The sequence below is a fragment of the Oxyura jamaicensis genome, chromosome 3 (assembly GCF_011077185.1).
Source record: "Oxyura jamaicensis isolate SHBP4307 breed ruddy duck chromosome 3, BPBGC_Ojam_1.0, whole genome shotgun sequence".
Classification (NCBI taxonomy): domain Eukaryota; kingdom Metazoa; phylum Chordata; class Aves; order Anseriformes; family Anatidae; genus Oxyura; species Oxyura jamaicensis.
The window spans coordinates 50003543-50026929 of NC_048895.1; the positions used below are offsets into that span (position 1 = coordinate 50003543).

The window sequence follows — 23387 nt, forward strand, 5'->3', positions numbered from 1 at the left end:
TATTGATTTTCAGGTCTCAAATAGAAGCCAAGTTTTTCTTTTAAAAATAAATAACCAAATACTTAAATCTGTTCATTTTGATCTTTTTTTAAACAGGTCCTTTTAACTCTACTGTAAGCAGTATAAATGAAATTTAATTTATAACCATGCAGTGCATCACTGAAAGTGAGAGTACCAGTGAAATATTTTTTTAGAACAACCTATTAGCCCTAATGAGGATTACTGTCACTTCATGACTTTGAGAGATGGTCCTGAAAAGTCTAGTCCTCTGACTATGCTTTAAGGATAAAAACAAATTAGAAAACTCATTTACGCTGACATATTGAATATGCTGAAATACACTGAATACACTGAAAGTTAATTTAGACCTTTACTTTACGAGTGTCACTCTATATAATGGGTGTCATTTTAAGAAACAGTGCATGGTAAGGTATGCCAAACTGCTTATGAGAAATGTAGGTAACTCCAATCAGTTTAAAATGGTAAATTAGTAGAGTGGAAATTCAGTGAGTTAACCTCCAAATGTTTTTTTTAATCCTTTTTGTCTAAATAAGTGGGGCATGTGTTTGTAAATGGTTTACCATAAGTTGTTAAAAAAACAAAATGTCATTACAAATACTAATAAAAATGAATGTCAATCATATCTTTAATCAGTTAGTAGCAAAGAGGTCTAACACTCCAACTAACCTTTTTATGATCTTATTAATTTTTAATATTTCATAGGCATGCTGATGGGTCAATCAAGTTTTGGGATGCCTCAGCAAGTAAGTGTTTTCAGTAGAGAACTTCTTTCTATTTGGCAAGAATTTTCTAAACTTACTGATTTCTCTAATGGAATGCAATTACAAACTAGTCATTCTTATATTTCCTGCCTTACATACAGTCAGCAACTCCATATGAAATTTTGATTTAAAATTAAATAAAACTAACATGATTTTTTTTTAGTTAACGTTTCACTTTTTTTAACCACCTCAGTGAAAATCATAGAATCATACGGCTTGGGTTGGGAGGACCTTAAAGAGGTTGGGAGGACCTTAAAGATCATGTAGTTTTAAGCCCCTGACCTGGGCAGGGATGCCACCCACTAGATCAGGTTGTTCATGCTCATGTCAAGCTCTTTGTCCACCAGAACCTCCCAAGTCTTTTTCCACACGGCTGCCCACAGTAAGTTCTTCTCCCAGTCTCTACTCATGTCTGGGACTGCCCAAACCCAGGTACAGCAATCTGTCCTAGTAGTTCAAGGCCCAGTTGGAAAAGAAGTTTTATGTATGTATGTTTTTTAAATTTCAGAAGTAGCTTATTGACTATAAGATGAATGCCAGGCAAATGCATCCCTTTTTAGTACTCAGTACTTACTTTAGTAACTGAATTTCAGTAAATTATTTCAGGCTAAAATTAGAGTTGTTTTTATATAATATCAGCACCCTGGAACTTAGAGTCTCTAAAAATGAGAATTGGAACCAGTAGTAATTTGTGCTAGTAAAATGATCTACACATTTGTGAAGAAAGGCAGGAGAATAGTAAAATTCTTTGTAGCACTGAACAAGCCATTTTACATTTTTATAGGGTCAATTGCCTCTGACGGTCTGTGCAGCTAACAGTGAGAAATGCAGTAAGAATTCAAATTAGAATGGACTACATTGAGTTAGATGTTTTAAATCATCTAGTTCTGACTGAACTTACTCTTAGGGATTTATAGCTGTCTGAAACAATCTTGGAATCATTATCAGTTGTCTTTGAAAACTTGCAGAAGACTGGTGAGGCTCTAAAATGCTAGGGAGTGTGTGGGTTGGAACAGATGCAATATATATGTTTAAAAACTGGGAGGAGGAGTATTGAGAGTATTATAGATCTTTAATTTGTTTGGAGTGGGGGTGGAACCTGGAAGAAAGAAAAACTGATTGATTCTCTGTGGTTAAAAATATTATTCAGCGTAGATCTGTCAAAAGTAGCTCCTGTTAAAGCCATTTAATTTCATTTTAATAACAGATTAATAAGCCTGTTAAAGTGGAAGCTACAGATACCCTGTGTCTTAATTTTAAACTTTTTTCAAATTTCTCCAACACCACAGCCCTACAGATGTAATAGGGCAATGTGAGTCGGGTGAAGCTACTGAAACACAGAAGAGCAGAAAGGATAGGTTAGGTTTTCATAGGGATATGATTGGTACTGATGTCAGGGGTTTGGATGACTGACCAGAGACTTCCTGTGAAGTTTGAAAGCAACACTAGGGCAGTTGCAAGAATACTGGAAGAAAGAATTAGAATTAGAATTAAGGTTAATATTACTAATTGTTGAATAGCATGAGACCATATATTTGAATATAGGATCGAGGCTATATGCTCAGAACTTAGTCTAGAAAAAAAAATGGAATTTGGGAGTGCAGTGTCAGCACAAACAAATCATTGCAATGAATAAATAGCAATATCTGTAAAACCAAGATGAAGTTACTCTTTCACAGTTTTAAACTGTGGTACGGTTTCACTAGAGCAGTTCTGGTTTATCAACTATCAAGAAAAATGCGGATTGATCAGAGAGCAGTGTTTTTGAAAAACTGGAGTAACTCGGGCTGTTAAGTTTGAGAACACAGGTAAGAGTCCATGGATTTGAACTACTGTAAGGAGAAAGGGAAGGAACTTCACTTTGTGTACCATGGGCTTAAGTTGTGGTGTGGTTAATAGAAATATTACTAGTTCTTACATAAAGAGAACCCAAAGTGTTGTTAAACCTGAGAAACTCTGACAGCAGTTTGTAATTTAAGCTTAGCATATATATCTATAGATGGGAAAATTTTTTGATACTAACTGATCCTGCATTGGGCGAGTGGTGCACTGCATGGGCAGTATTGTGTTTTACTGAACACATTGACTTTCTATATCAAGAAACATTTCTAAATTAGAAAAATTATCAAGAGAAAAATATTTGCTTAAATGGGAACTAATTTTTATTTCTCTTGGTTTGCTCCTAGTAACGCTGCAAGTACTCTATAAGCTCAAAACAGCTAAAGTATTTGAAAAATCGCGGAATAAGGATGACAGGCCAAACACGGATATAGTAGATGAAGATCCGTATGCTATTCAGATCATCTCCTGGTGTCCAGAAAGTAGAATGCTGTGCATAGCTGGAGTTTCTGCACATGTCATAATTTACAGGTTCAGCAAGCAGGAAGTGACAACAGAAGTCATTCCGGTAATTTGTATAACTTTATAGGATATGGCTATAATAAGATTTTTGCAGCAGTTCAGTTTTTCATTTTGTTAGTAAAATGGACAAAAAAGATCACCTCAGAAGTGGGAGGGCTTTTTTCATGGAAGAAAAGTAATAAATTATGAAATTCAGTAGAAATTTAAGTTACACACTAAGATGGTTTTTCATTGCCTTTTTCAGATTTTGTAACTGATAATAGTTCTTTGCTTTATCAAACCAAACTGTAGGTCAAAAATTGGTTGAATCAGAGATATATTTTAAATGGAAGTGAATGGGATACGGAGTCAAGGAATTTTCAGATCTTTTAGATGATGCATTTTTTTTTTTGCTTGATTACTAATAATTACCATTTTTCTTGGTAAAAATTCTGCAGCATGCAGAACTAGAAGGGGAGAACTGTGCCATACATGCCCTAATGTCTGTTAAGGACTTTGCTGGTTTTGATTCAATACAATGACAAGTTGTAGAAGATAAGATACAATGACAAGTTGTAGAAGACTTTAGAAGACTAGTACGAGAATTTGAGAAATCTTGTTAAATTAGACACGTGCAACTTTGCTTATCTGGATGTATGAGCAGAAAGCCACCTTGAAGCAGGTTATTTATCGGTGTTCTGAATAAAGCATTAGTGGTGATGCAGTACATCTTTCCACTTCAGACAAGTCTCAGTAAAGGAGATAAGGCATGCACAGAATGACAATTAAATAGGTCTTGTATTCAGTATTTCCTTTTATTGTCATTATTGAGCAGGAAACTTGTAAATGGTGAGAAAGAAGTTAGATTTTCAGGTTTTTGTAATCAAATGTTCAATCTCAAGTAGCTAGTATGACTCTGTTTCTGAAGACTGTGTGTGTTTAGGTTGTGATATTTGTTAAGCAACTGTTATCTTTAAAAAGATGGAAAAGTCCTGGATGTCACTTTTAACACTAGTAACTTTGGTTGCACTTCATTTAATTCATATGTTTTTGAAAGACAGAATTTACAGATTGTTGTTGTTGTTTTTAACTTTATGTTACAGATGCTGGAAGTACGTCTGTTGTATGAAATAAATGATATTGAATCTCCAGATGGTGAGCAGGTGCCACCTTTACCAACTCCTGGCACAGGTTCCAATCCTCAATCCATTGTTCCCCAGTCTCATCCGTCTACTAGTAGTAGTTCATCTGATGGACTTCGTGATAATGTCCCATGTTTAAAGTAAGTATATTCTGTTATGCTTTTGTCGAGTGTGAAACAAGAATATTTATATGCTGAGAATATATCTACTTGGAAATTCTTACAGGAATGTTACTGTCAGTGAAACTCATTTGTTGCAGCAACATTCTGCAAATATCTGGAAGTTAAATTCCATTTCAATAAATGTATTCTAATCTTAATTACTTTAAATTTCTTAATTCCAGTTGATATTAATAATAATAATTAGAAAACAGTCTTATTATTCTGCCTGTTTTGGGAAACTTTGGCACAGATGTTAGTACAGTTATAGATGCTCCTGCTTTAGAACAAACATTTTAAATAGAAGCAATATAGTTACTCTGAAGTCTTACTATCCATTGAAATGAATAGACCACTTAGAATCATAGAATCATAGAATATCCTGAGTTGGAAGGGACCCTTAAGGATCATCAAGTCCAACTCTTGACACCGCACAGGTCTACCCAAAAGTTCAGACCATGTGACTAAGTGCACAGTCCAATCTCTTCTTAAATTCAGACAGGCTCGGTGCAGTGACAACTTCCCTGGGGAGCCTGTTCCAGTGTGCAACCACCCTCTCTGTGAAGAACCCCCTCCTGATGTCAAGCCTAAATTTCCCCTGCCTCAGCTTAACCCCATTCCCGCGGGTCCTGTCACTGGTGTTAATGGAGAAAAGGTCTCCTGCCTCTCGACACCCCCTTACGAGGAAGTTGTAGACTGTGATGAGGTCTCCTCTCAGCCTCCTCTTCTCCAGGCTGAACAGGCCCAGTGACCTCAGCCGTTCCTCGTACGTCTTCCCCTCCAGGCCTATCACCATCTTCGTAGCCCTCCTCTGGACACTCTCCAACAGTTTCATGTCCTTTTTATACTGTGGTGCCCAGAACTGCACACAGTACTCGAGGTGAGGCCGCACCAGCGCAGAGTAGAGCGGGACAATCACCTCCCTTGACCTACTAGCGATGCCGTGCTTGATGCACCCCAGGATACGATTGGCCCTCCTGGCTGCCAGGGCACACTGCTGGCTCATATTCAACTTGCTGTCTACCACGACCCCCAGATCCCTCTCTTCTAGGCTGCTCTCCAGCATCTCATCGCCCAGTCTGTACATGCAGCCAGGGTTTCCCCGTCCCAGGTGCAGGACCCGGCACTTGCTCTTATTGAACTTCATGCGGTTGGTGATCGCCCAGCTCTCCAACCTATCCAGATCCCTCTGCAAGGCCTTTCCACCCTCATTCGAGTCCACAACTCCTCCAAGTTTGGTGTCATCAGCAAACTTGCTCAAAATACCTTCTATTCCTACATCCAGGTCGTTTATAAAAATATTGAAAAGTACCGGCCCTAAAATGGAGCCTTGAGGGACCCCACTGGTGACCGCCCGCCAGCCTGACGCAGCCCCATTTACCATAACCCTTTGGGCCCTGCCCATCAGCCAATTGCTCACCCATTGTATGATGTTTTTATTTAGCTGTATGGTGGACATTTTGTCCAGTAGGATCCTATGGGAAACTGTGTCAAACGGTGTCAAAACCGTGTCACTTAACACTTTGTGGCTCTCCTTAACTTCAGGCCAAGTATGCTTGAATAAATATCATCTGTTATTTGTAAGAAGTAACAGGAAACAAGTGTTCATCTTGCATGATGCCTTATAATGCTCTCAGTCTTTGTCTGATTTTCAGTTTTTAAATTAGGAGGGTTTTTTCTTTAAGGCTTTTCTGTGTGAACTTTTACTCCTTTAATAAATTGAAGATAAAAGAAGACTTTTTTTTTTTTTAACTTTTTTTTAATCTCTACCAGAGTGCATCATAAGTCCTCTTAGACTATCGCATTTTTGTTATGCAATAAATGTTGCACTTCATTTTCAGATTTAAATTAAGATTTAAATTTTAAAATTAAGACTTTTTTGTTTTCTGAAGTTTTAATCTCCAATCTTGGATTTTAATTCCTTAAGTTCATCCATCCAGAAAATAACTAATTCTGATGGGTTTATTTCTTATGGGGAGTAGTTTTTATATCTTATTGTTTGTACTAAATTGTAGAAGTGTTTTGAAGACAGCAAATTCTGGAGGAAATTGGAAAGAATAAAAAGAAATTTGTAAAACTCTGCTGTTTATGTAAAATATTGGCAAGCAAAAATATGCATTTGAGAATGAATGGGTAAAATAAGAGAAATTCAGGAACTGGAGGACACATTATGTTCTGTGTGTATTTTTTCAACTTAAAAGATGAGAAAGTCCTAATCCTTTCTGCAGGGCATTCCTAAGTCTGTTCATCAGCATGCATACAATGTTTCCATGAACTTCAATTCCCCCCCACCCCTCAAGCTTTTTCCATGCAACTGGTCTACCATCACAGACTTTTGACCTTGCTTTGAAATTTTTTCTCCCTATTGTCAACTTCTTGTTTGTGTAATACCTTGTGCTTCTGTTTCTCTTTTCCATATGCTTCTTCCATCCACATGCCTCACTCTTCCATTTTCTAAACCAGAGTTCTTTTAGGAACTCGGAAAAGAGTTAGTACCACCTTTCCTTTTAGACGCTGTTCAAGTCTGTTCAGCATGCTAATGCTATTATTCCTTTCTCTGAAGAAGAGAGAAATTGAGTGTATGTGATCATTGCTCAATTCATTTTCAACATAATAATGAATCAAAGGGGCCCTTAAAAGACTGAATGACGAGTTCTGATGTAGTTTTCTGTTTTTTTTGTTGTTGTTGTTGATTTTCTTTGCAGTTTTTCAAACTTTCAGAAGTCCAATGTGATACAGAATTCAGTGAATTCTGAGCCTATAAGGAAAAAAAAGATTTTAGAGAGTCAAAAAGATATTTTGTTTACTTTGCAGAGTTAAAAATTCTCCTCTTAAGCAGTCTCCAGGTTACCAAATTGAGCTAGTTATCCAACTAGTGTGGGTGAGTGGAGAACCTCCTCAGCAGATAACCAGCTTAGCAGTCAATTCAGCATACGGCCTGTAAGTATATTCTATGCGTTTTTGTTTTTCATTATTTTGTTAATGTGGCAGCTATTAAAAATTAAGTCAATGTGTTCACATGACTTGCACAGCAACACGAGATGCAATCAGTTCCCTCTGCTTAAATTTTGTGGGTCATGGCAGTTCCTGATGATGCTACTGTCAGAAACAAATCAGCATCATTCTTCCTTGTGTTTGCACTGTAGACCTAAATGTCAGTTAAGCCTCTGTCAGATAGGTTGGCACATACAATGACAGCGATCTACTTTACTCAGTGTCACATCTTTATACAAAAGAACACACACAATGCTGCATTCTAAAATTATAATTTATACATATTCTTAATTTAGGGAAATTTATTAAAAATAGTAATAATAAAATAAGAAAAAAAAGGGAAGTCTTAAAATTCTGAATAGCAAAAAAATACCAAAATAAAATTATACCTATATTTGATTAGCATTATCTTTCCTTCCACTTATTTTCCAGAGTAGTTTTTGGAAACTGCAATGGTATTGCCATGGTTGATTACCTGCAGAAGACAGTGCTCTTGAATCTTGGTACTATTGAACTGTATGGCTCCAATGATCCGTATCGTAGGGAGCCACGATCTCCACGAAAAACTCGGCAGCCGTCTGGGGGTGAGTTATCCAGCACTTACTTTAACCAGCTATCTTCTGAGTTTATCTGGGCTAATGATGTCTATTCTTTGAATACAAGTATGCTTTTGCCAATACGGTTTCATCCTTTCTTCTTGATTGTCACTATTGCAGTTTGTTACTTTTTCATTCAGAAACAATATTCAATAAAACAATAGTCAGGAATGCTTGATATCATTGCTTATGTTTCTTAGTGTAATGTTAGTTTTTTTAAGAACAGATGGAAACGTTCTGTGTGTATAGAGGTAAGTTACAAACACTCAGTGGATTTATGCATTTAACTTAATAGCATGGCTTGAAGTCATATCTTCTGCCAAGCCCAGTATCCATATCACATGCATGTATAAACCTATTAATATTAGCAGATAGTCACTGTATCTGCTGAGATCATTTTGCATCCTATTTTAAACTTTGTTTAGAAAGGTCCATGATAATCTAAAGCATGTTATAATATTGTACATGCTCTTATATTAGTTTCAGATGAAACCAGATGAAACCTTTGATATAAATAAACCAATTAAACTTCGCAATACAAATGAGTAAAACAGAAGCTTTTTTGAAAAATGAACTTTACTTTAAAAGTATACTTAAGGAGGATGCTTCTTTGCAGCTGAGGAGTAAAATGACCTTTCAGTCAAAATTCCAAACTTTTTATTGCGAAAATTAAAAGTTAGAATTTTAAGATTTTCTCCTCCTTGTTATTTAGTGGATTCTTTTAAGATAATTTGGAAAGCAGCTAAAGACAGGGCTATCAACAAAGTCACTGCTGCCCCCAAATGATTATAATTTGATGGAAAATTATTGATGTTCAAAAAACTTCATACTGTAGGGTTCGGTTAGTTTAAGTGATCCAGAATTAAGTTCAAGTAACATTTTATCCAAGTGAAAATGGATCCTCCAGGAATTCATTCAGTAAATCATTGGTTTGAGAAAGATGTAGTTAATGCCAGTTAGCTTACTTCAACTGAGGAATCTGCTTTAAAAAAGCATTAGCATAAAGCAGAACATAAGCAGTTCTTAGCCTGTGTCAGATAAGATATACTTTAAGTATAAATTAAATATATTATATATATATTTGAGAAAGAAAGAAATAACTTTGCAGCTTCACTGTGTTAATTGCTCTTGGTAGTAAAGGGCTTAACTTCTACCTCATGCGTTTATGTATTAACTGCATTTCTAGTGTTAAAAATTACTTCTCTTGCGTCTTATTTTAATTTTCAGCATAACTGAGTTAACACTGTGGCTAAGATGTTCAGGAATTGAGTCTTTCTTGTTCATGAATATAACTGTTACATGAAATCATAATTTTTCATCTTACGTTTTAATACTAATGATCTGCATGGCAAGAGCATATTCTAAACCTGGTTATACAAGTTGTTCGGCTGGCTTTTCTATCTCAAATGTACTGTTAGTGTCTCCGTCTTTCCTTTTCTCATTGCTGCATAAAGGTATGCTGACTGTGGCTTCTTGCATGTGCGGCCTTTCTAACTTATATTCAGAGTCTGTGAAAAAGCTTCGCACCTCTTATATAAGTAAGTCATCTCATGGCAATAAAATATTTTTGAACATCTGAACCTGATTTTTTTACTTGCTGTTTACTCACCACAAATATTTTTTGTTATTCCATTTTAAGTAATTGTTTTAGTTTCAGAAACTGATTTTAATCAATCATACATCTATTATTTCTTGTTCATAGCATCATTCAAAGAAACTGGAAGGGAAAAAGCAAACATGATAATAGTCTATGTACTGGCAGGAGAGAGGAGGAAAACAAGAACCTGTCTCATAAGTTATGGATGTCTATAGACTCAAGATCTGACTCACCAAATCCAATGGTCCTCTGAGGGTAGAACCTTCCCTTGCTTGGTCCCCATCCTGGCTGAAAAAGCTTCAGAACTCGTGTTAGATGATGACAATTCTTATTTACTTATTAACATTGTAACGGTGATTTGTCCATTATAAGTGAAAGCTTCCTTCTACAAAGATGTTGCTCGTAGGGTTTAAAACTTGAGGTGTTGGTGCATTGCACAGCCCTGTAGGGGGCTGATGGTAGCCCATCAGAACCTTGAGTTACCCTCAGGGCTTCTCTGACTTGTTCCAGCAGTCACGGCATCCAAGAATTCAGAAAATATAAAGCAGATTTTAAAAGCATAACATTGTTCATTTCGCTAGTAGGCTAGTTTTCTCCAGCCCTTGGGCAGAGGTGTGTGATCTGACCACCTTATAACAGGAGTGTAGAATGAAACAAAACCCAAGGAACAGTGACCGGGGTGGGTGAAGGCATACTTGAGACTGTGGTCTAGTTTTGTTAGTTTCTCTATGATTTTTCCCAAAGAGAAAAAAAAAAAATAAATGCATTTCAGAGATGGTAGGCTCAATAGCCAACTATTGCTTTCTTTATGATCTTCCATTGTGTGCTGCCAAGGAAGGGTTAGGCATGAAAGGAATGCTTCCACCTTGAGATGATACAGAACTGATAGCTGGGATCTGATGCTCCTTTGACACTGTGAAGGGAAGCAAAAGATGGGCAGAAGTTCCAGAACTGCCTTCTGAAGCCATCTGAAAATCTGAGTTTACCTGGAATATTTAATAGGTTAGAACAGGTTTTGTAAGAGTTGGTTTCTTAACCAGGTAGTTAATCCTGCCTTCCTTCACCATCCTTTCCAAATCTTTGATTAGCTAGAGCTACACGCTCACTTTCTGTAAAGACTGAAATTAATTTCTCTAGAGTTATTTAACGTTTCTAATGATTTCTAGTTATTTCTAGTTCTTTCCGTTATCCAGACTTTGGTAGCTTAAAAATAAATAATTATTACTGTATATGTTTACATAACTCGGTTAAGCTAAAGCATAACTTTTTGCTGTGTTTATAGGATTGGAGCTATATGAGCCAGTCAGTACACTTTGGGGGTTTGTGTTCTCCAGTTCTTGAATGTTAATATTGGTGTTTAGTGCCTTCAAAAATACAAGGAACTTACACTCGTTTATATTTCAAGACTGCATTCATTGAATTCTTTTATTTCTATCTTTAAAGCATTTCTACTTTAATACATCTGAAGATTTTTGTGCATAAGACTGTTACAACTGCTATACTGTTCTAATAACCTTCAGGCATTACTAGTACTCAGTACGTAAATCTTCCTAGAAAAAGTGTTCGCGTGCTTAATGTGATGTTTTAGAGAAACTTGAGTGTATTTTTCATTCTTTGAGACAACAACAGCATTAAAAAGTAATCATACTAGCCTATGTAGGCATTCAGACAAATTCTTAATTAGTTACGTGAAGTTCAGGTTCAGACAGCGTGACAAAGCAGCATATCGCTACTGTCCATAGTATCCAAGATTAGAAAAACCAAAGATTCAATGATTACATGATAGAGGGGAGTAGGAAAAAATGATTGTTATTCAGCCATTTCCACAGATTTTGACCAAACAAAACAAAAAGAGTTGGTCCTTCCTCACTAAGAACCCTGGTATTTCATATGTTCCGGAGTAAATTGTAAGCAGATGGTCTATTAAATAGGCATTTATAATTTACTAAATGACATGTTCTGAGTTAATCAGTTGAAAATTCAGAAAGACTTTCTTTTAAAAATAAAAATAAAAATTAATAGAGTAAAAGTTATGTATCTTCTAAAATAAGAGTAGAAATGCAAGATTTTCCCTTCACTTGTGATGCAAGAATATGATGTATGTCATCTTTTTACTCAGAAAAGAATTTCAGGGTCGCATCTTAAAGCAACATCTGTTAAGAGTCAAGGTACTCTACACTAGCTTGACTGTGAACTGTCACTTCAGACTAGTTCTACAGGTACAAGCTAGTTTGTATCTACGGTTGGGATTGTGTTTTTGGAATTTCAGTGAATCTCACCAGGTATTTTACTCACATTTTAGGTGACAGTTTATAGTTTGTGAAGCATGCAGTATGTGTGTACTGGGTCTGGCTGGGTCTGGCTGTTTTTTTTTTTTGAAGGCCTGCTAGACAACGTCTTCAGGTACTTGTCATGGATCAAAACAAAGTCAACCTTCATCTTTAGCTCATGATTGTGGAAGAAAGAAAAATTAGCCTTGGCTGTATGCTGAAAAGCACAATGTATGTGAGAAAAATTTTTATAGGGTGATGAAAAATTCTGTTCATAGTGGTTAACAGTGTTTTGAGATCTTTGCTTGATATACAAATTCCTAAATATGACAGGAGAATAGAGCCAGTAAGAAGAAAGCCAGTACTGGTACCAAATACCAAACAATACAACATTTTATGGCTACACAGCAGAATTATATACAGCAGTTGCTGTTTGCTTAGTTCCATAATTTTGAGTTCACAGAAGACGCCAACCTTAACTGTTTGAAAACTTATTATTGATGGGAGTTGCAAGGGTTTGTGATTTTTCAACAAGTACAATATCCTAGAAATGTATATAAGTTTTATATATTTCTATAACACATTTTTATATGTTTTAACAGAGGTCTATTCAGACAAAAGAGGATTATTCAGGCAACATAGAAGCAGTATTTGATTGCATGTGATTTTTATTTGATTACACATCAGAAAGTCTTTTTAATGTAACCGACAAGGATTTCAGAACTGGAGTTGAATCAAACGAGAAGAAAATACAGGGGTTGCTTGTTCTAGTTGTTTACCCATCTTCTTTCTCCTTGAACTGAATCTGGACCTGAACTTATATTGAATTTTTAAACTTAAGCTTGAACTAAACCAGACCAACATCAGCTGTAGCTAAGTCAAATCCAGAACTGATCATAAAGTTTGATTATTGTTTGTTTTCACTGTCTCAGGTTATTTTTAATTCTAATTTTATTTTTTTTAATTGTAATTTTTAATTAGGTTTTCAGTAAAGTCATTAAACATCTTATGAAACTTAATATATTAGTTAAATTTGGTTGTAGTTCTAGGGAGCTTTTAATGTAGCATAATGTTTTTTTCTCCCTTAATAATGTTATATGACTTTGATTCGTTTTGGAGTTCATTTCAAATTTCCTGCTACTACAGTTCAGAAAGAAGCTAAGAGCTTGTTAAGAAGGTCACTTTTCCATATATTTGTGTTTTAGTCATGTTGCAATTCTGAAATAGAAGACTTTGGATCAATTGGTTTAGAAATTCACAGCAAGTTGCACGTCTGTTGTAAGCCTGAATCCAGAGAACCTTTCCCAGATTTACTGCACGCATGAGTTATGTCAGGGTACCTTGGGTTATAAGGCAGACAGACCTTCATAGTTCATAGGCTCAATTCAGATCATCTTCATTTCTCTCTGCTCATTGTAACAACTAATACGTAAAATTATTTTTTATGGATTTCTGTCCCTTCCCCCTATCTGTCAAATAATAGCAATGTTGGCTGTGCTTAGATTTCCAAGGTTTATGTGCCATAATGATGGTCATAATGCCCACTTACTCTTTAGTGGGATAAATCTTACCTAATGCAATTGGCATGTAGTTTTATAACAAGAGACTATTTTGAGGTTTTCTGTTGGATCAATTGATACGAGTTCTTTGTTAAGATGTATATGAATCAAATTTAACTTCGATACTTCTTATAGAGGAAGCAAGTGTGTAGGTATATGACTTTATTCTTGTCTAAAAGCTATTCCAGTCAAAGCAGGATTTCACTTTTCAGAGGAAACTAACGTGAGAAGTTCAATTCTTCCTCTGAAGATAAAGAAATAAAATATTTGTGAGAAGATAGGACATTAAATTCCTGAGCTGCATCTTTGGATTTATATAGTTTGGCTCCCTAAGGAGTATGATTTAGAAACATGACTATTTCTAAAAGCACAGGATAGGTTTGTCCTCCCAGTATTGCTGCTGTGAGGATTTACTTAATATTTGGTCAAAGAGCGTTCTTTAAACCAACTGCTTCCAGTAATGAGCCAGTCCACATAATATGATACTGTGTTGTCTGTTGTTGTGACATGTCAGAATTGAAACTGTGCTTTGAGAGTAATGAGTTCGTATTTCTGCGTGTTGTAATAGAGCTTCATGTACAATAGGTACGTGTAGCATCTGAGTGGCGGTGCGAGCACAGCACTATGTCTAAGCTAACAGACTTCTAGATGGCAGACACCAGAAGGCCTTGGGTAGCATGTTTTAAAGTGAAGTGTTGCAATTCAGACTTCCTGGGTGTTCCTTTGTCACGCTTGCAAGAACTGTTTCCCCTCATACTTTAAGGATTGTGTTCATTTTCAAATCCCACTCAGCAATGCTGGCAAAGCATTACCAAAAGATTACCAAAAAAGAAAGTGGGGAGTGGCAAGAATAAACAGTCAGTGATGAAAGAACATTAAAATGTCAAAATGGTATTGGTTCTCTGTGGATGAAGCTGTTTTTTCAACTGTTAGTCCCAGAAGAGTCTACCTCAAAGATTCAGGACACCTAAAACTTATTTATAGAAGATGTTAATTGGTTTGATAAACTATGCTTAGCTATTCCTGACATTTTTTTGTTCCTCTATTGATGATATAGGCTGCCCAGTGAAAGCATTCTGTGAGGCCTGTACTTTCCACCAGCTGAAAGAACAGGGAGATGTTTAACACCCGTTTTAGGTAGGGTCAGAGGATCCTTCTGGGTGTTAGCTAGTACAATTGTTACTAAGCGCATCTTGGGCTTAAAATATCCTTTTTTCCCAAAAAGGAGACTTTGATACCCCCCCCCTTCATTGTCATCTAAAAGCTTCCCCATATAGTAACCACATGTAGTGCTTATTTGGTTGTTTGTTCCCAGCACCAAAAATTCATGTTTCTTTCTTAAAGAAGCCTGATCAGGATCTCTCTTTATATGTTTGAGGGACATCTGCTCTCACTAAGGCTATATTCTCAGAATGGTAACCACATGCTTTTAATCTGTGAAAAGGGAGCTCTGTGAATTTTCAGAGATCTTAACGAGAAAGATCATTAATTCTAAGCTGATTTTGCTCAAACTTACTTGTGATGTGCAGAGCTATTGTTTTCTGAATTTATGACACATGGTCTGCTCAGGCCATCTTGGAGAGTTAACATGCTGAAATTTATCTGTAAACATATCCGAGACATTGTTCTTTAAATATACAGAAATTGAACATATATTGTACACCCATGCTACTATCTGAAACTTATTTTGCTTTTTTTGGGAGAGCAGCTTGTGGATTTTTAAGAAAACTTATCACACAACCCTGTGTAGTACAAAACATTTATACTCTCAAGTGTGTTTAAAACTGGGCAGTGTTGCTAGCAATTTCTTATCAAAAAGGGCAAAATTCCTTGTATATTCCTAGTTAATGCTGTGGAATAATCTTTAGGACATTAATGAGCTAACTTATCTATTTAGCATCTGATGCTGAACTCCTATGCTTTATTTCCTCCATTGGAATGTAAGGAATGAGCTTTAGATGCTAAGATATTAGTTATTCAAATGATCAGAGTTGACAGTATAATTTAGTGAAATCCCTTCATACAAGGAAGAATGTTTTTTTTAAGCACCCTAAACTCAGCAAATGATGTAATCTTTCACTAAAACTCCATATTGAACTTCACAGTACAAAAGTAAATACAAAACTCATCACTTTAACAGATGGAAATCAAATAGTGAAAGAACTCAGTGGTTTCACATATACTCTGAATGTGGTTGTAGTCTTAGAGATCCTCTTTCATGTGACTTTCTTTAACAACTACGTTTTTGTAGTTTTTTTTTTTTTGAAAATAGAAATGTGTACTTAATATATATCTATATCATGTGATTAAGTGTTCAGATAAGTGTGTCGTGCTTAGAAGATAGTACTTTGCACTGAAATCTAATGAGTAGGATAGCTTTGCAATCACTGCAGCTAATGTCCAAATTTTAAAAAGTGTAAAATGTAACAAATTCTAACACAAGCAACTGGTTTGTATTTAATATGCAATTCCTAACTGTAATTGGAGAAAGGATGAAATAGCAGCCATATTCATTATACATTGTTTTTGTGTTCCAGCAGGTCTTTGTGATATTAATGAAGGTACAGTGGTGCCAGAAGATCGCTGCAAATCACCTACTTCAGGTAATCATCACTTTCTTTAACTTTCAGCTTCTTATTTGCACAGAAGATGGCATGCTTGAAGTTAACACATACTTGCTAAGTAATTATATAAAACCTGTATAACTTGTGAGAATTCATGAAAAAATTTGCTGTGTTGCTCCACTGTATTTTTTAAAGCAAAGTTTTTTTTAACAGATGCAATAAAAATGTCATAAAGATGAGTGAAGAGATACACAATCTGCAGTATTTGTGTTTTAGGGAGCATACTAAACTGCACAATGGAATCTGAAACACTGATAAGAGGTGTATGAATTCCTGTAGTAGTTCAGGTATCTGGTGTTTCAGTTCTCAGAAGTGGTTTAAAAAAAAAATTTGCAAAAGGAGCTAGTTGACTTCTGCTTGCACAAATTATCATTTTCCTTTGGAATCAGAGGTCTTCAGAAGCGGTCATCCTTACAAAGTATGATTTTCTTGCTTCAAAAAAAAGGGGAGGGGTACTCAGTTGCTACTACTGTATTTGAATATTCTAAAGGAAAGCTTCAGCAATATTATTCAACTTAACATTTTTCAATGTTGGCTCATTGAGGTTATAGATATGTAATTATTAAATAGTACGTCAGTGTATAGTGTCAGAAATTAATATTTCATATAGTAGGTAAAAAAAGTCACATCTTCAGCATTACTCTTGACAAAACTTTTTGAGAAGTATTGTGTCACTTCATCTATTTCATTGAAAGCTCTACTCCAAATTAGAGTAAAGGTCAAAGTTGCAGGTTTACACAAGTAGCTAATATAATGTAGCTAGTATACTTGCAATGTCATGCAAACTGGTAATCAATATAGGGGTCTAAGGATAGATTCATTTTCTACTGTAGCCTGTGAGCCATGAAGGAAGCTGTTCAAAACTGAAATGCAGTAGATTAAACCTCGTTATTATCTGCCCCATCTCCATTGAAAAACTTACTATTTTTGCAAAAATGTTTACAGGGAACAAATAATGAGTTGTAACTCTGCAATCTCTTTTCTCTCTTGCTCCAGCATCACTCAAATGTCAACCCAAATGACTTCCAACTTGTATAGCTAAAGCTTAAAACACTAAGTTGAATTAGAGGCTTTTTTCGTAATGTTCATGTTGAAGTGGTATAAAACTCAAATCACCCTTTCCACTAACAGTGCAATGGAAGTACTAGGGTAAGAATCAAGGTTTATATGGAAAAATCTTAAATTTAACAATATGCCTACCCTCCCTCCCTCATGTCTGGGTTGTGTTAGCTGGAGTAGATTAAAATATAATGCAGTTCGGATACATATATTATTTTCAGATAATCAAATAAGGGGAAAATTTAGAATAGACAGATTTAAATGTCCTGAAAGGAAACAAAATTAGAGGGAAAATCTTAATCATAGAATGATAGGATTTAAGTTTTAATTTACAAATTGACTATCTGAGAAGACTTTAGAAGTTAGTTTACTAATAATAAAGTAAACAGAATAAAATCTAGAATTTTAGAGAGCTGAATATTCTGTGAAAAGAGTATATGATATTTTAGGTACACATGCAATACTAAAGAGAAATAATTCTAAATACCAAAAATACTGAATAAAGAAAAGAGGGAGCTGAGAAGCCACAAGCCCTGTAAAGTAGATTCTTGAAGTGGTAAGCTTGGACTGTGTCCTGCTTCCCTCTGTTCTGACCTCTCCTCCCAGATTTTGTGAATGAGAAGGTTCATGGCAGGCTTCTCCAGGTTTCATTTGAAAACTTGTAACTAGGGAGGAAGGCAAATGGGCAGTCACCTCACTGATAGGAAATCTTTTTGTGATGTTTATATGTTCTGGGGAAGGCCAGCCCTTATGGATATGTGAACTTCAGTTCCTTAGGTTTGGTTTCTAAGTTTTACACCTTTTCTGGGCAAGATCACAACACTGGAAAGTAGTCCTTTAGTCATGTGAAAATGACATGCTGTTTTCAGAGAGATAAGAGAGGACATTTTGGTGAAAGTATTGCACAGCATTGGTGAACTTTAGGTGCAGGACGGAGGCCAAATTTAAATGAATTTTTTCCAAAATAGTCTGGCTAGTGAAGAAGGAAATATACTAGCACAAAAAGTTTAACTACCTTTAATTTTGGAGGCGTGGATTGACAAGTTAGTATGTTACTGGCTTTGACTGTTAACAATATGACCTGTAAAACAAACCAGTCAGTTTGTGTTGAAGTCTGTATTTGCTCAAGTGATCTAGATTTTCCAAGTCTTCCACATTTCAGTCCCCAAGAGATGTGGAAGCTAACTTATATTTGATTTGCTCCAGTGGTGATTATACAGTTTAGAGGACTGTGAAAGGGGCCACCTGCAAGTTAGGAGTGTATCCTGCAGTTTTAATAAGAGAACTATAGGAAACCAGAGGGGGATGGGAAAGGGGACAGATGGTAACTTTGTCTCCGGCCCCCCTTTTTTTTTTTTTCCCAGAAATTAAAAGGTGATAGACTGAGGGCATTAATCTGACCATAAAATAAATGTGTAGCATTGTAAACCATCATGTTTTTGTATTCCCAAATGTCAAAATGTTTGCATTCCATTCTTATTTTTACACCTGCACAAAATAAAATCCAGTGAAATTTTCTATTTTCAGTTGAACTGTGTTTTAGTCTTACGTCAATAGGAGGCTTCAAGTAGTGGCCTAAAGACACCACTACTGTTCTTTCAGTATTAAGAATGCTGAAAAATCCTAGGTGACAACATTGTCTTTGAGCTCTTAGCGGAATAATTGAGGAACTGTGGCCAAACAATGGTATATTGCATTGGAAAAAAACAGATTTTCAAAACTTCTTATTGTTACTACTGTGTTCTGTGAATTGTAATTTGGGTTAATTTTTTGTCTGGAACCACGATTAGGACAGCAATACAGTTAGTGTTAAACACATTTCATTCAGTGAGAGAAATATTTCTAGCAATAAACTTGCTGCACTGAGCAACATAAAACCTGAATTATAATTTTTGTCATTAATGTCAGTATGGCAGAATTCCTGTCCCAACAAAATAATTTGCAATCCATAGTATCTAGTACAGCTACCAGCTACCAGAGAATACCACTGTCAGTATTTTATATTTTAATAAATATTTTTACCTACCTTAAACTGAAAATTTTATTAATACATTGGTTCCGTGTCAAAATTAAATGTATATCCATTTCATTCTGTCTTCACTCATAGGTTCTGGTTCACCAAATTCTGATGATGATCAAAAAATGAATAATTTTATAGAAAAGGGTACAGTATTTTTCTTTTCTAAAGTTTTTTTTTTTTTTTTCCAGTTCATTCATTGATACATAGATTGACCTTTTTTTATTAACATATTATTTACAGTGAAGACCAAAAGCAGAAAGTTTTCCAGGATGGTAGCCAATGACATAGGTAGGAACTAGAAAGAAAATGTTCTGTTCCTAATCCAGTGCCTTACTCTATGCAACACTAACTCAGCAGCAAAAAATAAATAAATTTTTAAAAATGCATACTTAGTTGTTTTTCATTCTGTTTTCTAATTGGTAATTCTGTGGGCTGCTTCTGTACTAAATACACTGGGAACAATTTAAAAAAAAAAAAATCAAGGATACTGGTGGCTTAAATTAGACTCTTGCAAATGCACTTCTCTGTTTTCCGGATGGGTGGAATTCTAATCTGTACTAAGAGTTCAGTCTATGCAATTCGCAACATTATTCCACTATTTTAGCAAAGGTATGCTCCCTTTGAGAACATGTGGCTGATTAAATTTCTTTTGTGCATTACATTCATAGCCATATGGTCAGATTTCCATGTTACAGTGGTCAAGGTGGAGGTAGTGTCACATTTTGATTTAATCACATGGAAAAGGACTTTTGGTCATATATATATACATATATATATATATGACCAAATATTTGGTCATAAATATATATTATGTACACCCCGTTACTGGTCTAGACTGTATTAACTTTTCTGCGTGTAACAGTGACACAATATCCTTCCAAATCCAGACTTAGTTTAAAAATTTGGCAACAAAATGCCTTGGAATATGTTGTATGCAGGTTATAGATTGAACCCTTTTGTAATTGGAATGAAAATTAACTCTGCTTATAACAATTGGGTCATTAAATAAATGAAGTCCAGCGTCTGGGTGATTTGATTTTGGGAAAGGGTTCTTCTTTCTTGCATGGGATATGGCTACTTTCATTTCAGAATCTCTTAATGTTTCATTATGTTTTCTGTTGTTACATTAGTATATCATTGCAGGAAGGCTTAATTTTATCTCTTTTGTGAGGTCAAAAAACTATTTTGTGTAGTGAAGTTGCTTGGTGAAGTACTACTTCATAGGTTATGTTGAACCATAAGATCAGGTCATGGAAGACGTTTCTTTTTCATTATTCTCTGTTTGATTTGCTGTTTGACAACTTAACTTTTAGTCCTAAACCACAAATCCACAATTCAGTAATTGAGAACTGTTAATATGAAAATATGACTATGGTGAAGGTTCCTTTGGAATCTGAAGCATAACATGAGGAAGAGCAAGAAATCTCCCCTTTGCTCACTACTATCAGAACTGCAGCGATAACAGGTTAGGGAAGATGAGCTCAGAGACAGCGGAAGCCTAAGCATAATTCAAAAAAGCAAATGTCTCTCAATAATAGATCATTATGTCAATTAAATTATATACTTAGAAAAACTTGAGTATGGTTTACATGAATATCAATTTATATGCTCTCCTAAAGGATTCCAGCTAACTGGAAGCTTGTGTTCAGTTCTTCTCATGAGAAAAACACCACTTAATCTTGTGCATGTTATGTCAATGCCTGTTTATGAGGTATTTTCCTTTTGTCCCAAAGCAGTCTCTTCTAAACTTATTTTTTTTGCACAAGACATTAAGTCTTATAATGTGTTTGAGCATTACTTCATTTTTCCCTTTTTTAAAAAGAGTAATATTATGGTATTAATAAAACATGCTAATGATAATTCTATAGAACTGTTGACATCTTTTTCAGCTTGAAGCCTTTCAAATGAAAGTGTGAATGTTTTTCACAGCTAAAATAGCATAACGTTTACAAGCAATGCCTTCTTCAGGGTGTATGTTAAATGCAGAGCTGAGGCCATAATGAATGCATTGGATGTGTAATTCATAACTGTTTCCCAGTCAGCCCATACTTTGATCTGTGTACCTTGCACAGTGTAATGGACATCTGAAGAAATGTAATTATTCCATCTGCATTCTGTTAGTTTCAAGTAGTTGGATGTTGTGCAAGGAATGTTCTTGTTGTTTTTTCTCCACTACGTTTTCTATACCCTATATCCAGCATCTCTCCTCTGCATGACTTTCTGAAATTACACTGTATGCTCTTCAGTATATGTAAAATAAGGCTAAATGCTATGCCACTTCTTTGGTGCTAATAGTTGCATGCTTTTGTATTTTCATTGTTTTAAATGGAATTGTCAGCTAAATGTGAATGGAAAATGAGTTTTGTAAAATGTGAGTGCTACTTCCTGTCATCTTCACACTGTTGTATGAAAGAACACAATTTACCATCAACCGTGTTCACAGGAATGAGTTTGTGTGTATGTAGCATGGTTGTAGCTTTTTGCACTGGCATATCATGCAATCAGTTCAAGTTCTTTCAGGTCTTTATCCATGTGTGAAATACAACCTGTAAAAACGCATTACAAAAAAAAAAGAATAGTTTACATAGTTAATTTCAGTCGCTGTTAATATCACCCCTGTGTTTTTTTTGTCAGATGTGAACAGTAAGAGAAAACTGCTAACAAAGGGAGAAGTAATTTCATTTCAATTATAGGTCTGTAAGGTGGTAACAGAAAATGCATCCATTTTGAAATATGAAACTAATGTCAATTTGATCATTTTATATAAAACTTTTATATAGAAGCATCTTCATTTCCATTGATTTGTATCATTAGTGACAGTATCAGGCAAGGGTTCTTACTTCATTAAAGGATCAAAAGCCATCAAAGATTGCAACAGTAGTATAAATAAGTTAAAATGCAAATGTTTCTTGAACCAACGCTTTAGCTTTGTCTTTCTGAGTATTTAGGAAAAAAAAAAAAAGTGAATGTACCTATCTGAAGGTCGATTGTTAATATGTGGCTCTAGGGTCATGTTTCCCCTTTGTTTGCGTTGGAGTGAACTTCAGAATAGCTGCAGTTACCTTAGATACACAAAGATACTTGGTTTAACCAACTAGGAATTTATAGAAAATACTCTGGCCATTATTTGATGCAAACATTTCTCTTAGGAATGACAAATATTTGAAAATGTAAATAATGTTCTGTGAATTACTATTGAAAAGTGTGTTAGATGTAAAGGAAAAAAATGATAGGAAGTATTTCATGTCTAAGACCATGTAATTTTTGTAGAAAGGCATTGTGATCTGATTCCAGCTGAAGCGGTATCTTTAGCTGTTTTACACGTTTGTGTCAGTTAAGTATTTGGTACAATGACTTGTATGTGACTTAATATATCGATATAAATCTGGTCAGAACTTGAGGTATTACAACATCCATTTCTGTAAGAAGCTTTAGTAAAGTTATATGCAAAATACTGTAGACTCTAATACCTCTATAATTATTTCAGGAGTACATTCTTCAGTAAAATCGTTTTTTTCTTCTCTGCAATCTACAAGTTTAAAAACAATTGCAGATGATATCATTATGCAGATCTAAGCAGAGTAGTTGTAATTCAAAATTTTTTGTACTCCTAGCTGTTACCATTAACATAAGGCTTTTCACATTATGCAGTGTACAACTAAAATTGCCAAACAATGATGAAGTCATTCACTTTTAATACTGTTTTCACAGAATCAAAGGTTAACTGCTCAGATGCCCTAGTACCAGAGTAAGAGTGTTGTTTGTTTTTTTCCAGTGTTTTAATATTTTGTCTGATTCAGGCATTCTCTTGTAAAATGGCTTCATTATTCTTATATCAAATTTTGACATCTCAGCATTGATAATCTATTTCTTTCTTTAACTGTCACCAGTAGCATATTTGATTCTTTAAGCATCATGAAATTTGGTAATTCAAATTTTTCCTTCTATGTAGTTGTCAAACGTTGAATCACGTGCCAACTTTAGTATGTCTAAAATACTAGCAAGAACTAAAAGAAAATTCTAAGCTGGTTAGATATTTCTCATTAAATGTTAAATGAATTATGCTTCATGTAAACTATTCTCTTGTCTATCAAAACACCAAGATACTTGTCTCACTTTATTTTAGGTTTAGAGGATTTTTTTTTTTTTTTAGCAGAGGGTTTTGACTGTTTCATTCAATAGGGAATATATGAGAAAACAGTTTACAGCTTTCAAACCAACTTGCTATACAACGTAACGTTTTGTA

General features: G+C 35.1%; 1 protein-coding gene across 7 annotated transcripts in view; it reads left to right on the top strand.

Moving 5' to 3' along the window:
- STXBP5 (syntaxin binding protein 5) overlaps positions 1-23387 on the top strand; it is a 114497-nt gene that overhangs the window by 69011 nt on the left and 22099 nt on the right. For 2 of the 7 annotated variants that reach the window (XM_035320372.1, XM_035320375.1), the window contains exons 14-21: positions 724-764; positions 2969-3189; positions 4226-4404; positions 7237-7362; positions 7849-8000; positions 15976-16041; positions 19229-19285; positions 19382-19429. In XM_035320372.1, coding sequence (XP_035176263.1) covers positions 724-764; positions 2969-3189; positions 4226-4404; positions 7237-7362; positions 7849-8000; positions 15976-16041; positions 19229-19285; positions 19382-19429 — 890 coding nt within the window. The remainder of the gene's footprint in view (positions 1-723; positions 765-2968; positions 3190-4225; positions 4405-7236; positions 7363-7848; positions 8001-15975; positions 16042-19228; positions 19286-19381; positions 19430-23387) is intronic. The other 5 variants (XM_035320376.1, XM_035320378.1, XM_035320377.1 and 2 more) reach the window with 3 other exon arrangements.